The sequence below is a fragment of the Lissotriton vulgaris genome, chromosome 11, assembly GCF_964263255.1.
Source record: "Lissotriton vulgaris chromosome 11, aLisVul1.2, whole genome shotgun sequence".
Classification (NCBI taxonomy): domain Eukaryota; kingdom Metazoa; phylum Chordata; class Amphibia; order Caudata; family Salamandridae; genus Lissotriton; species Lissotriton vulgaris.
Window position 1 is genome coordinate 1,063,127,547 of NC_141699.1, and position 16,211 is coordinate 1,063,143,757.

At 48.5% G+C, this 16,211-nt stretch overlaps 1 protein-coding gene across 1 annotated transcript in view; it reads right to left on the bottom strand.

The window, feature by feature from the left end:
• Window positions 1-16,211, bottom strand: part of LOC147684076 (dehydrogenase/reductase SDR family member 4-like) — a 331,848-nt gene that overhangs the window by 120,890 nt on the left and 194,747 nt on the right. The window contains exon 6 of the mRNA XM_086942598.1: window positions 5,481-5,551. Within this exon, the coding sequence (XP_086798724.1) occupies window positions 5,481-5,551 (71 nt within the window). The remainder of the gene's footprint in view (window positions 1-5,480; window positions 5,552-16,211) is intronic.

Genomic DNA, 16,211 nt, shown 5'->3' on the forward strand with positions numbered 1-16,211 from the left:
CTTATAATCAAGTTGAGCAAGGCCAGACATCGGGATCTGATCATGTTTAATATATATGCCCGAGGCCTACCTGGCGGCCACAGCCCTTCCTTGTTGAATGTATTAGACCATAAGCTTGCTGAAATGGGTAGTGGAAATGTCATCCTTTTAGCAGGTGATTTAAACTGTACCTTTGAGCCACTGTATGACTTAGGGGACAGTTGGGGTTCAGCTGAGGACGTTGCTTGGGACATCCCTGACCTGATGGTTGATAAACCTGTCAATGCGACCGAGGCGGCAGTGAACTGGATGGCTCTTTGCTTAAATCGGGGATTTCGGGCTAGCAACGGCCGCACAAGATCGGATAAAGGAGCCAATTGTACCTTTGATAACGGCCTAAGGCGAAGCCGTATTGACTATATTCTGTTAAAATTTCAATATTGGCCCCTACTAGTAGACATGGAAGTAATACTGCGCCCAGAAAGTGACCATAACCCTCTGTCACTCCAACTAAAATTGCCAGGCATAAAGAGACTGGAGGAGCCTAGCACTTCACGGACATGGGATGTCTTGATAACTAACAATAGGAGGAGGCTAAAATGGCCCAGGATTGTGGAGGACGAAACCTTATGGGATAATGTTAACACTGTGGTCAAAAATGTGTTTAATGAAATGTTGAAAAATGATTTGCTGGGGGGTAGTCCGGAAATGGCTAATAATGTTATTAATCTCCATATTCGCTGTTTCGACCAGTTAAAGTCCCTACTCTCTCTCCCATGTCGGAATGGTCCCACCAAAGTTAACCCCCACCACCAGAAATGGTATAACAAAAAATGCAGGGAGGCCCATACACATCTTATTAAAGCTATTAAATCCCGAGATATGGGTACAGTTAAAGCAGCTAGGCTGCAATACAGGAAAATTCAGTGGGAAGCCAAACGGGAGTGGGAGGACAAGTACTGGTCGGATCTCTTGGATGCTTCCACTTCGAATAATCCGACAAAGTTCTGGGATCTAGTCAAGTGGGGGAAGGATTCTGATTTGCGTACCCCCGCAAACCATGTACCTCCAGAAGAGTGGGTAACCTTTTATTCAGCCCAATTTAGTGTTGAAAACCCTAAACCCCTACAAACCTTGGGAGAGGCACCCTCGTTACATAACTACGGGGAGAAACTCATCTTTTCAGAATCAGAGGTTGAGCTCGCACTAGGCTTGACCTTGCGAGGGAAAGCACCTGGTATGGACCTCATCCCTGCTGATCTGTTCAAAGCAAACCCCGCCTTGTGGCTGCCCTATATAACCAAGATTGCTAACTCATTAGCTAAAGGAGCAAGAATTCCAAAATCTTGGAAGAGGGCCGAGATAATACCAATATTTAAAAAAGGCGACAGGTCTAACCCGGGGAACTACCGCCCGATTAGTCTCATCGACTCCATACAAAAAATCATCGCGCGTATGGTCCTGGGAAGGGTTCAGGGCTGGACCGAATCTGAGGGCATATTATCTCCCATGCAGGCGGGCTTCAGATCGGGCATAAGCACCATCGACCAGGTGTTCAGACTTTGTCTGATCTACTGGAAAGTGGTCTTGCTCGGTGGTGGTACCATCTTTGCAGCATTTATCGATCTGAAGTCCGCCTTCGATCTTGTGCCAAGGGACAAATTGTGGGGAGTTATGAGAAATCTGGGAATACCAACGGAGCTACTTGACCTAATAATTAAACTCCACGAGGATAATTATGAGAGGGTGAGGTGGGGAGGCCAGGGACAAGTGACGGAATCATTTCCCGTAACTAGAGGTGTCCGTCAGGGGTGTGTCCTGGCACCAACACTCTTCCTCTTGTTCATTGATCAAGTGGTGAAATTTTTCTCGGATACCCCCACTGATGCCCCAATGCTGGCCGGGACAAGGTTCCCAATGCTCATCTTTGCCGATGACACCTTACTCCTCTCTAGAACGCGTAGCGGTTTACAGCGGGCGCTGGACCGCCTTGAGGAGTTCTGTGCCATAAACAATCTTACGGTGAATGTGGGCAAAACAAAGTTCATGGTTTTCACGAGAAACCACCCTGTCCGGAGCTCTGTAAGCTTGAGTGGAGTCAACCTTGAGCAAGTTGAGACTATGACTTACCTGGGTGTTACCCTAGACAGCCGTCTGAGATGGAAAGATCAAGTCGGCGCACAACATCTCAAGCTTGCACGGCTAACTGGCTGTTTAATAAAGGAGCAAAAGAGATCCATCACCAAGCGGGTTACCCCAGCTCTAAAGATCTATGACGCCAAAATTAGCACTGCAATCTTATATGGCGCAGATCTCTGGGGTTATATGGACCTCTTAAATCTGTTTAAAACCCAATGTAAGTTCCTACGGAACCTGGTAGGTCTACCACAGTCGTCTCCATCCATTCCTCTTTGCTTGGATCTGGGATGTCCTCCGATCAATGAGATGGCCAGATTCAGATTGGTGGCCCTTTGGAGGCGATTATGGACCTCCCCTGACCTGTCCTTATTTGCGAAAGAATTAGCAGAAGTCAGGTCAATTGGAGGTTCTGGGAAAATTCCTTGGCTCCAAGCGGTAAAAACCATCTTGGTGGATATGGGGTTAGAACAACTTTGGATAGCTCCCTCAACTAGTGCCTTTCCCTCTAAACAAGAGTTTAAAGCATTGTATTGTGCTTCGCTCCGTCAAATACGAGTTTCAGTCTCCAGCTCTACCAGCCTCACGGGTAGGTTCCTCACCTTTATGTTGGACCCGTCCCGTGAGCTCTACTGGGACGTCATCACCAAACCGCTGGACAAGAAACTCTACCACCAGATCCGGGTAGGAGCTTTGCCGTTGAACACCTTTATAAATAAATGGTCCACTGGTGTTTCAGATCTCTGCATAGGCTGCTCGGGGCAGAAGGAATCAGAGGGCCACTTTCTATTTGCCTGCCCTAGCTACCTGGCGCCGCGAACCAAATGGCTAAAACCGCTGTTCCAGCGTCTACCTTTTAGAAAATCTGCAGAGGCCATTTGGGCGCTAAAGACTAACACCTCTGAGGTGTTTGTAGTGAGTCTAGCCAAATATCTGGGGTGGGCTTGGATTATTAGGTCAAAACATCTGACAAGTTTGATAGAGCCCTCTAATATCCATCCATAAGGCTGCACACTTTTTCCACTGTAAAACATACGACTGCACTTCTTGCACTTTATATATGGAATGGTGTTTTATTAAATGTCATTGTTTGTAATGTAATTGTCAATTTTCATGACCGTATCAGGTTTCTTATCTAAGATGTTTAATATCTTTTTAAATTCTTCTTTAAATAATTTATTTTGGCTTGGTTAGTACTGTATGGTTTACCTTAGCCTAGTTTATTTGAATGTAGCCCTTGTCCAGTGATGTATTGCTCTTTTTATATATCTGAATTTAGCTGTCGTTGTAGTGAGATTTTAATTAATAACAAACATATCTGTACATGGTCTAGTTTTTGTAAAACTATTTAACTTATATCTTTTAAAGTGTGTTACAATGTGTCTTTTATGATTTATCAAATCGAAATAAAGACTTGAAACCTGAAACCTGAGTCTGGGCGGGAGGGGGGCGCGAGTAAGTCTGGGCGGGAGGGGGCGCGAGTGAGTCGGGGCGGGAGGGAGTTGGTACGGGAGGGGGTCGGGCGGGAGCGAGTGTACTGCCCCCAGCCCCTTTCTGCCCCAGGCAACGCTGGGGCGGGCTGCTAGTACTATTATAAAGGAAGAACTTTGAACCTTTGAGGCGGGTAAACTCAGGAACCACAGCGCCAATCCACACACCCGATACATCGTTGTAATCGTCAGGGTGTGCAGATGGACATAGGCTATATAAACGTAATAAATATACGTTATTTAAAAAATTTACCGAAAAAAAGTAGTCCCTTGGAAGAAGCGCTGGCCGCGACGCGCGTGCCTGACGTGAGGAGCGCGGGGAGGAGCGGCGTCCAGGAGCGCGAGGAGGACCGGCGGACATGGCGCAGGAGGAGCGGCGGACAGGCGGTGAGGAGCAGCGGATAGGCGGGGAGGAGCGGTGAGCGGCGGATGAGGTAGGTTATTTATTTATTTTATTTAGGAGCGGTGAGCGGCGGAAAAATGAAGCAAAAATGAAAATCGTGAGCCAGAGGAAGCAAACAGAGCATTACAAAAGTGAGCCAAACGGTGCATTACAGGAGGAAAAAGTTACGTGTGCAGGTTACAAAAGTGTACATCGTGAGCAAGAGGAAGCAAACGGAGCATTTCAAAAGTGAGCCAAACGGTGCATTACAGGAGGAAAAAGTTATGTGTGCAGGTTACAAAAGCGTAGAAAGTAAACATAGAGGTATTGGAGGAAAAAGTGACGTGTGCAGGTAGCAAGAGGAAGCAAACGGAGCATTAAAAAAGTGAGCCAAACGGTGCATTACAGGAGGAAAACGTTACGTGTACAGGTTACAAAAGCGTAGAAAGTAAACATAGAGGTATAGGAGGAAAAAGTGGCGTGTGCAGTAGCAAGAGGAAGCAAACGGAGCATTAAAAAAGTGATCCAAACGGTGCATTACAGGAGGAAAAATTTACGTGTGCAGGTTACAAAAGAGTACAAAGTAAACATAGAGGTATAATACTGTAATATATGGAGGAAGGCTCCGGGGGATCCACGGACAACGTCGGGCGGGCGGGGGCCCTGAAGCCTAATTGCTCCCGGATAACGTCGGGACGGGCTGCAAGTTTTAAGGATATTGTAGGTGACCCCAGAGGACTTTAACCTTACAAAGGTACATTTCCTAATAGCATTGCTCCTCCATATGTTCATGGAACTCCTCGGTGACTTGCAATATCCTTATAATTTACTACAGGGAGGACTTTATCCCATTGATAACCTTTAATATGTGCGTAGTGTTCAATTCAGGAGAGAGTCAAGAGGTTTTACTGTTATAAGTGCATGCCAAAAAGATGTGTTATATTAGTTCCTGAAAAAATGGAGAGTAGGTGAGCTCTTATTTTAACAGGAATGCATTTTTAAGTGGATGAGTGCTCCAGAGAAGGACTGCTTCTTGGCTAGGGTCGTTTGAATGTTGCATTCTTCATCTAAAGCGTCCCTAATCAGTAAGTCCTGTTGTCCTCTAGGATAATCAGTAGGCTATCCAAGTAAGCATGATTTGTGGAAATGTAGTAGAATGTTTTCTACATAATCTCATACCCTTCCTATCGAACTGATCAGTCAGAATTAAAATTGACTCCGACTACCTCTAACTATGCAGTATGAAAATATCCTCCACCACTGAGCAACATATTATGGCATCATTTTCACACATATTAACAGATCTTGGGCCTATTTATAATGGGATACTCCTTTAAAAACATGGCATATATTCTGTCTGCCATTTTACAAGTAAATTATAGCCTTCAGTACTTGCAATACTGAGGACAGGATATTCACTCCGTTTGTGTACCATTCACCAAACTCTAAATAAGGCCCTTCATTTCTTCATTCCCCGATCTTGTAAGTCTTACCCAACCTTCTGCATGTGAGGAACGACCGCCTTCACCAACAAGAACGAAACAGTAACATTTGTGTGCAAAATCTGAAACAAAAAAGGAAACAATCAAAGGGGGAATAAATATAGATTTTGAGTTGCTCTCTTGTATCATGGTGAAAAGCAACATCCCTCCTATGATTGGCTCAGTTGGAGGATACCGTTTTTTAAAGGTTTGTAGAGTTTTTTATATGTGTTTGCTCTGTTTTGTTTTACCACAAACAACATATCATTGCTATGATTGGAAAGTGCACCTCTAAATGCAATATAATGCGATCAGTAGTTAATAAAATACCTATCAATAGCATCATTTACACTGTTAATACGGCTTTTTGAGACAACATTTTAAAATTAACAGGAGCATGATACTGTTATCTGTTTATATTCTGGTACTCCCAGTGCATATCTCTGTAGTACTCTAGATAGTTCCATAATAGTACCTAGCTGAATATATTATCAGTAAGTGGAATACCATACATTTATGCAGCTCCATCCCATTACCACCTCTTTTCAAAGGCAGAGGCTACCTAAACAGCTGTAATACAGCAAGGAGGACACACCTGGGTGCACGAGTTACTGAGGCCAAGAACTCATCCAGAGATTTGTATAAGATACTGAAGGAATTTACCAACCCGAAAGCGAACAATGCTGCACCCCCCCCCCCCCTACACAGGAACTATGCGAAGTCCTAGCTAGGCACTTTACCAACAAGATCCACCTGATCTATCAGTCCTTTGATACAGATAGGGTGGAACAAGGAGAGGGAAACGCTCTCAAAGAATCCAGGCCGGCAGCTGCCTCTCCCTGTAGGCTGGATTCATTTGCTCCCAAAACCAGAGAGCAAGTAGGAGCCCTACTAAGCCAAGTAAAGTCGGGCTCGCCATCTGACCCTGTACCACTGTCAGTGATGTCAATACTCAGCCCTATATTAGCAGATGCACTCTCCAATATTTATAACATCGCGTTGGAGACAGCTATATTTCCAAATGAGTGGAAAAGAGCGCGGGTCCAGCCTCTCCTAAAGACGGCGACGGCGGACCCGTCTGAGCTGCAGAACTATAGACCTATTTCACTCCTCCCCTGTTGTGCGAAGGTTCTGGAAACTCTGGTAAATCAACAGCTGTCCCATTATCTGGAACAAAACCACCTCTTAGATCCCTCTCAGTCTGGCTTCCGTGCATCTCATAGCACGGAAGCTGCACTGCTGGAAGTGACGGACACCATCAGAATGACACTAGACAGAGGGACTCCAGTGATCCTCGTCCTCCTCGATCTGTCAGCAGCTTTTGATACCATCTCACACCGGTTGCTGCTGGACAGATTGAGGGGGATCGGGGTGAGGGATAAAGCTCTTGAGTGGATCCAGAATTTTTTATCGGGACGTACACAGAGTATCCAGTTGGGGTCATTTGTATCTCAGACAATAGGTGTAGATAGGGGTGTTCCGCAGGGCTCGGTACTGAGCCCGACCCTGTTAAATGCCTATGTGACACCTTTGGCAGATATCATCAGAAGCTATGGGTTCAAAACCATCTCCTATGCGGATGACACTCAGCTAATCATTCCCATTGAGGAAGATATTATATCAACTCAACGGAAATTTAGAAGCTGCATGTCTAGTATCGCTGTCTGGATGAGGAGTGTAGGAAGGTGGATATCTGACTATGGTTGCCCCCAACTTTTTTGCCTGGTGTTTTGCTGGTTTTCCGACTTAATTGACCTGGGACCCTGCTATTCAGGGCCCCAGGCCTACTGCTCCCTCTGTAAAATGGATTCTATGTACCTTAGGTGCATTTACCAATTGGTACTGGACCACCTTATCAGTCCCTGTACAGTATACCTTAGGTATCCAGGGCATAGGTGCACCCAGGGCCTACCAGGGGCTGCAGCATGTATTATGCCACAACACAACTGGCTGCACGACAGCTGGCTGCACGACAGCTGGGGCAAGGTGGTGTAATCACCCTTTGCTTTAGATATAGTATTCCTATATCTAACCCTAAAATGGACACATGTATTCCTATCAGTCACTCCTATGGCAGGCCTTATCAATCCTGAAGGCAGAGTGCTTGGAATTATGTGAGATGGTGCTCTGGCATGAGCTGAGCCCGTTTGCAGCTTGCGGAACCAAGTCCTAATAGCAGTTCCATGATAACGCGTACCATATACTCTTAAGTGCCTTATAATCCTCGCGGTTATTTGCCAACTTTGGTATCGCTTTATCAAAACATGTCGAGTAAGGTGTCATACGAATTGGAATACTAACCCCTCGCCAATTCTGGCGACGGGGTTAGCATTCCACCCTTCTAGAGGGACACGACATGTATGTGACTGTGAACCCCGGTTAAAGCTAACTCGAGCCTCCGCATCACAAAATGGATGCTGCCACCACAGACACAAGTCTGACCTCCTGCTGCTGGGAGTCCTTCCAGCGAGGAGAGCTTGGACAAAGGGTTTCCTGTCAGGGGCGGTGCTAGCACCATCCCAGACAGGGTTTTGTGTATCCCAGGTAGGCAGGGCTGAGAGGAAGGTGACTGCAAGTGGCACCCCGGTGCTCACTGTGCATATGCCGGCTTAAACCAGTTCCAGGGGCACACCAGCCCCTGAGCTGGGGAAAGTCCGGACAAGGGAGAGGGGTGTAACCAACCCCCTCCTGGTCCCACCCATGGGCAGGACCTAGTTGCGTGCCAGCCCCTTTTCTTAGAATAAAGGTAGAAGCATGCCCCCTTCCCAAATTAGATAATTATGAATCTTGACTACTTTCCACGAAAGGAACTCTTGACTTTTTCTGAAGACTCTCCCTTGTGGCTAAGGAGTAGCCACCCTGCACCCGCAGGCACCATCTAAGCATCGCGGTTTGCTGTAAGTCCATCCTCCGGATCAAGACTGCCCAGCTCGACGAGACCCACATTCCCTGGCATCTCTGACCTCTACCTGCATCATCAGCCCAGCTGAGATTCGTGGGTGTGACGAGACCTGAGGGACCGGCCATCTTCCAAAACTGCACGAAGCTTAACCAGCACGACCGCCGAGGGATCCTCGAGTGAGTGCTTTGGGGTTTGAGAAGCTCTAACCCTGAGCAGCTCCAGCACTGAAGTCCAGCCCCCCAGCATCCACGAGATCTAAGTGGGGCCCTTCTGTTCTTTGCTGCTCACCGCGTTGTCCGGTCACTTGCCTGTTGGCTTGTGGCCCTCTTGACGACGTACCACGACGATTACACCGCTGGTCTGGTTGCTCCAGACTGGCCCTTGCTCCCTTCCAAGAGAGGAGCACCCCGGACCCTCCTGATCCACTTCAGACGCCATCTTGATCCACCGCGTGGGCTTGCCTTTGCCAAGGCTTGTTTCTCCAATTCTGGTTCCAGCATCCCCGACAGCAGACACCTTCGTGGGACAGCTCGCACCTTCAGCCTGGTCGCCGACAACGCCTCCTGGTCCGAGGGACAGCAGAGTCCAGCGTCGCCCACTGACCTGGTCGAGGTGACTTCATCCGGTGCCATCCTGGTGCCCACACAATCACTGGCTAGTGATTAAGAACTGAGTCCCCTCTGCTTTCAGGTCATCTCCATCATCGATCCAGGCTTGGATCACTCCGAACATCATCACTGGTCGCCTGCCAGCAACTTCTTCTTTCAGGCTCCATAGACTACAACGAGGATTCCCGACATCTTTTGAACCCTATGCAGCCGCAGCTCCTGGGCTAGGTAACCTGAGCATTTCGGTGCTCCAACGTAGGTTCACTATCTAAGTGTCCAGATCCTTTTTCGTTTTCAGTCTACCTAGTCGGATTCGTCCGGAAACAGTAACTTTACAAATGCTAGCATCCATAGACTTTGTCCCGCATCCCGCGTGAAAGTGCACACTCTGCACCCGATCTCCCTAGGCCTCCTGCTCCTAACCTTAGGGTTCAGTAGTGTAGTCTTAGCGATCCTGAAGCCTCTGGATCTTGTTACTTACCTGCTAGTATTTCGCATTCCACTTTTAGTGTATATGGTTTTTCGTGCCCCTCGGGCATTTGTGTAAATAGTGCAACTTAAATTATTTTCTTAAGAGTTTTGTATTGTGCTTAGCTCCCTGACTCATAAAGAGTTCAGAGTAGACTTGTTATAAATAAATATCCTTTTATTTTCATAACAACTTGTGTGGTGTCCTTTCACTTGGTGTTCAAGGGGTATATGTTACCCTGTCACCCCTTCTTTTTAACCTTTACCTCACCCCCTTGATCCGCTCCCTCCGCGGTAGGAATGTCACTGCATTTAGCTATGCAGATGACATTCAGCTTGTCTTCAATCTCGACTCCTCGGACGAAGCGGCTCAAGACTTCCAGTCCACCCTCTGCCATATCAGTAACTGGATGAGCACTCACCACCTCAAACTCAATCCCGACAAGACGGAGCTTGTTCTTGTCGGAGGCCCATCCAATCCCTGGAATTCCACCTTCTGGCCCCTTTCCCTCGGCCTTCCCCCCCACCCTGCCGACAAAGTGAAAAGCCTCGGGGTTTACATCTACCAAGACCTCTCAATGAAGCACCAGGTCAGTGCCACTGTGTCCTCCTGTTTTTTTCAGCTCCGGAAGATCCGGAAAATAGCCCATTTTCTGACCACTGAAGCCCTCACCTTGGCATTGCTGGCTTTAGTCATCTCTCGGATCGACTACGCCAATGCCCTGTACGTTGGCATCCCACAATACCAAATTAACAGATTGCAGCTGATCCAGAATCAGGCAGCTCGCCTTATCTACCACCAACCAAAACATCACCACGTCCGTCCTCTCCTCAAGGCCCTCCACTGGCTTCCCGTTTCGGAACGCTGCAAGTTCAAACTTGGCTGCCTGACTCATAAATCTCTGGCCGGCACCGGTCCCTCCTTTATTTCCTCCCTCTTGCATCCTTATACCCCCCCCAGGAACCTCCGTTCCTCTCATCTTGCGCTCCTTCAGACACCCCGTTTCAGGCGCAAAAAACACGGAGGTCTCAGATTCTCCTTTTTGGCACCCTCATTCTGGAACTCCCTGCCGCTGGAACTGAGACTCTCTTCCTCTCACCTTCATTTCAGGTCTCTCCTCAAAACCCACCTCTTCCATAGCATTTACTCATAAATTCTTCTCTCCCCGCCTTCTGCCTCTTACCGAATAAAGTGATTAGCGCCAAGAAACCGTCCGGTGAATGCGCGCTTTATAAGTAATTTTTACATTACATTACATTACATTACATATGTGATGGTATAACAGCTGGCTTAACACGCCCTCTAGAGTTTAGCCTAAAGACTGCTCTTGTCCATGCTACTAGGATAGCTGGTCTATAAGGTTGACTTACAACCAATCATCAATAAGGGTCGTTTGGTATGATACACAGTGATCACTAGAATAGTGAGCACTATATATCAGGCCAACTTCTCACATTGGTGAGCAGCGGTTGGGATTTGAGCTTGCTGTTGTTTTACCACACGTATCCTAAGAATATCATTTGAAAGATCACATAAGTACCAAGGTACATATAACTTAGCTTAGAATACTCTGAGTTCTACTGAACCAGCTGTTTTAGTGTAACAGGGCTTAGCACACCCTGACTACAACTCTTAGCAAGGGATCAGTAGGCAAACAAATAGTGTAGGTAAGTGCACCACTTACACCTCACTAGAAAAGCATGTCTGACAAAAGAGAGAACTCAGAAGCTCCCCTTGAGTCAGTTGACCCTCCACAGGTCATGTCAAGATATGCAGCTCTTAGCTTCCAGGAGATGAGACAAGTGTGTACCTCCAGGAAGCTAAAACAGGGTTCTAACCCTACCATCCCATTTCTGATAGGTCTCTTAGAGACTTATGATGCCAGGAGAGCTTCTAACACAGGCCCTTCTAATCCAGATGGGAACATGCCCCCCTTAGAGGGAACCCTTGGGGACCCTGACCTCAACCTCAATGGAACAGGAAGTGAAGGAGAGGAAGAGGATCAGGAGTTGTCAGGGGATGAGGCAGACAAAGGTCAGGTAGTAGTCAGAGGGCTCACCAGGACCAACTTAAGCATGCATGAGAATGGAACTGGGGGACCCCCAGGCCCACTCTCAGGCAGGCTCAACATTGGGAATGGACGAGTTAGGTCTCTCTCCAGAGGCTCTAACAGATCCATTCGTACCAATGGCTCTCAGGCCTCTTCTCACAGAGGGATGACATCCCCTCAGAGAAGAGAGCATGAAGCTAATATGAGGGAAGTCAATCTGAGGATTGAGAGGGAAGAACTTGCCCTTGCCAAGGAGAGACTTGCCTTTGCTAGAGAGCAGAAATTGAGTGGGGCAGACCTCACTGGTGGCAGCATTATCCCTAGAGATAAAGACAGGAGTTTAGACACTAGACACCTGAGTAAGATAGTGCCCCCCTTTAAAAAAGGGGATGACATCCACAAATGGATGACTGCTTTGGAGAGGGCCTGCACTGTCCAGTGCGTCCCCCAGAGTCAGTGAGCATCTATCTTGTGGCTCTCCTTTGAAGGCAAAGGTAGAGATAAGCTCCTCACTACTACAGCTGAGGATGCTAACAATTACCAAGTCCTGAAAAATACACTGATTGATGGTTTTGGCTTAACAACTGAGCAGTACAGGTTGCTGTTCAGAGACACCCAGAAAACTCAGTCTCAGGATTGGGCTGACTTTGTTGATTGTGCCATTAAGACTCTAGAAAGCTGGCTATTGGGTAGTAAAGTTACTGACTTCACAGGATTGTATAATCTTATTATGAGAGAGCAAGTCTTAAATAATTGTCAGAACAAGTTATTACACCAGCACCTGGTAGACTCTGATCTGACCTCTCCACAAGAATTGGGTAAGAGGGCAGACAAATGGGTCAGAACCAGGATTAGGCCTAAGAACCAGGGTGGTGACCAAAAGAAGGAATCAACCAAGCCTCAAGAGAAGGGTGGGAATAAATCTTCTGATCAAACCCCAGGGCCCCAAAAATCCTCTTAAAAGGGTGGATCCCAAAATCCTTCCAGTTCTCAAAAGAAACCTTATTGTCAGACCTGTAAACAGGTAGGCCATTACAAAACTGACAGCAGTTGCCCAAGGGCCAACAACAATAAAGAGAACATACCCCCAAGTAAAACTTCCCAGCCTCCTGTTACTACTAGTAGTGATCCCCCAGGTGGTGGGAGTGCCCCCAAGAATCTGGGTGTATTTACTTTGGGAGTTCCTGGGGACTCTGGCCTAACCAGGTCCCCAAACTTAGATACTCTTGTCTGTGAGACTGGCATGGGGTTTGCCAACTTCACAGCTTGTCCCAACACTTTGGGCAAGTACAGACAGGAGCCCCTCATCAATGGTTCAAAAGTTGAGGCCTACAGAGACACAGGGGCAGCATCACCATGGTGACTGAGAGTCTAGTCCCCTCAAGGCAACTTATACCTGGAGCCACATACCAGGTAACCAACATTGATGGAGTGCAGAGAGATCATCCCATAGCAGTGGTCAATCTCAGCTGGGGAGGTGTCACTGGCCACAAGAGAGTGTCAGTGTCACCAAACTTGCCTGTAGATTGCCTACTGGGGAATGATTTAGAGATCTCAGCCTGGGCTGATGTAGAGCAAGAAACCCATTTTAAAATGGTGAACCTCCATGGTAAGGTTAGTGGGGCAGTGATAGCCACAGCCCATGTCCAAGATGTCCTCCCGGAACAGGTCAGGAGGGCTGTACCAGTCACAGCCCAATCTCAGACAGATTCCTTCCCTGAACAGGTTGGCAAGGCTGTGATGGTCACAGCCCATACCCAAACTGAGTCCCTTCCTGAAAAGGTTGGTGGAGTTGTGATGGCCACAGCTCAAACTCAGACAGATAATAGTGTTGTGAAGCCTGAAACTATGGATCACTCCACTCAGACAGAGAGCATTGAGGAGGAAGAGAAATCTCCCTCCCACCAGACTTTAGGAAAGGATCAGCCTCCTCAGGGAACTGGTCTGACCCCTTGTGAAGGAACTGCCCCAGAGGTAGTCAGGCCTAGCCTGGCAGAACCCCTGATGTCAGTGGACCCTTCCAAGGTGGGACCCAGTCTGGAGCAGGTAACCTGCCCCTCTCTACCCTGCCTCAGTCAGCCCAGGGCTGTGGAGGTCAGGGAGGCCAGTGGCGGACCCCAAAGGGCCCCCTGTCCAAAAGAACTCCCCAATCAGCAGATTAAGGGCACTGAAGCTAGTAATCCTAGCCCAGTGAAAATAAAACAAACTCCTGATGGATCCCCCTTAAAATTAGCTAGGGACCTCCCGCAGATGGACACTGTTGGGCACAGCCAAACCTGGGGCCTAAAAACCCCAAACCTGGCCTGTCCCTCCAGTAAGCCAAACAGAGGGACTCAGCCTCCAGCTTTAGGTAGCCAGAGGTTGACCCTGAGAGCTCACAGCAACTCAGTCCTGGAAAGAAAGGCACATATGGTGGATAGTGATTGGAGGACGTTGAGCCCAACATTAGTGGAGTCTCACTTCAGTACTCCATTCCCACACCAGCCTTTTACTTTGCCAAAACACACCACAGGTAGAGATTCCCTATGGTGAAGACCCTCAGATACCCTTAGGGTGAGGGATTGCTTAGTGGACCATGAGATAGGGGGTAACCATGCCAGTGCATATACCACCTCATATGGCCACTCAGGCAATATAGGCTTACCTGGTCAAGGATATCCTTATCTCCTTTCGTTTGGGGGGGGGTTATGTAGGAAGGTGGATATCTGACTATGGTTGCCCCCAACTTTTTTGCTTGGTGTTTTGCTGGTTTTCCGACTTAGTTGACCTGGGACCCTGCTATTCAGGGCCCCAGGCCTACTGCTCTCTCTGTAAAATGGATTCCATGTACCTTAGGTGCATTTACCAATTGGTACTGGGTCACCTTATCAGTCCCTGTACAGTATACCTTAGGTACCCAGGGCATAGGTGCTCCCAGGGCCTACCAGGGGCTGCAGCATGTATTATGCCACCCCTGGCTGGCCATCCAAATCTGACACAACTGGCTGCACGACAGCTGGGGCAAGGTGGTGTAATCACCCTTTGCTTTAGATATAGTATTCCTATATCTAACCCTAAAATGGACACATGTATTCCTATCAGTCACTCCTATGGCAGGCCTTATCAATCCTGAAGGCAGAGCGCTTGGAATTATGTGAGATGGTGCTCTGGCATGAGCTGAGCCCGTTTGCAGCTTGCGGAACCAAGTCCTAATAGCTGTTCCATGATAACGCGTACCATATACTCTTAAGTGCCTTATAATCCTCGCGGTTTTCGCCAACTTTGGTATCGCTTTATCAAAACATGTCGAGTAAGGTGTCATACAAATTGCAATACTAACCCCTCGCCAATTCTGGCGACGGGGTTAGCATTCCACCTTTCTAGAGGGACACGACATGTATGTGACTGTGAACCCCGGTTAAAGCTAACTCGAGCCTCCGCATCACAAAATGGATGCTGCCACCACAGACACAAGTCTAACCTCCTGCTGCTGGGAGTCCTTCCAGCGAGGAGAGCTTGGACAAAGGGTTTCCTGTCAGGGGCGGTGCTAGCACCATCCCAGAGAGGGTTTTGTGTATCCCAGGTAGGCAGGGCTGAGAGGAAGATGACTGCAAGTGGCACCCCGGTGCCCACTGTGCATATGCCGGTTTAAACCAGTTCCAGGGGCACACCAGCCCCTGAGCTGGGGAAAGTCCGGACAAGGGAGAGGGGTGTAACCACCCCCTCCTGGTCCCACCCATGGGCAGGACCTAGTCGCGTGCCAGCCCCTTTTCTTAGAATAAAGGTAGGAGCAGGCCCCCTTCCCAAATTAGATAATTCTGAATCTTGACTACTTTCCATGAAAGGAACTCTTGACTTTTTCTGAAGTCTCTCCCTTGTGGCTAAGGAGTAGCCACCCTGCACCCGCAGGCACCATCTAAGCATCGCGGTTTGCTGTAAGTCCATCCTCCAGATCAAGACTGCCCAGCTCAACGAGACCCGGATTCCCTGGCATCTCTGACCTCTACCTGCATCATCAGCCCAGCTGAGATTCGTGGGTGTGACGAGACCTGAGGGACCGGCCATCATCCAAAACTGCAGGACGCTTAACCAGCACGACCGCCGAGGGATCCTCGAGTGAGTGATTTGGGGTTTGAGAAGCCCTAACCCTGAGCAGCTCCAGCACTGAAGTCCAGCCCCCCAGCATCCAGGAGATCTGCGTGGGGCCCTTCTGCTCTTTGCTGCTCACTGCGTTGTCCGGTCACTTGCCTGCTGGCTTGTGGCCCTCTTGACGACGTACCAGGGCGATTACACCGCTGGTCTGGTTGCTCCAGACTGGCCCTTGCTCCCTTCCAAGAGAGGAGCACCCCAGACTCTCCTGGTCCACTCCAGACGCCATCTTGACTCCACCGCGTGGGCTTGCCTTTGCCAAGGCTTGTTGCTCCAATCAGGGTTCCAGCATCGCCGACAGCAGATACCTTCATGGGACAGCTCGCACCTCCAGCCTGGTCGCCGACAACGCCTCCTGGTCCGAGGGACAGCAGAGTCCAGCGTCGCCCACTCACCTGGTCGAGGTGACTTCATCCGGTGCCATCCTGGTGCCCACACAATCACTGGCTAGTGATTAAGAACTGAGTCACCTCTGCTTTCAGGTCATCTCCATCATCGATCCAGGCTTGGATCACTCCGAACATCATAACTGGTCGCCTGCCAGCAACTTCTTCTTTCAGGCTCCATAGACTACAACGAGGATTCC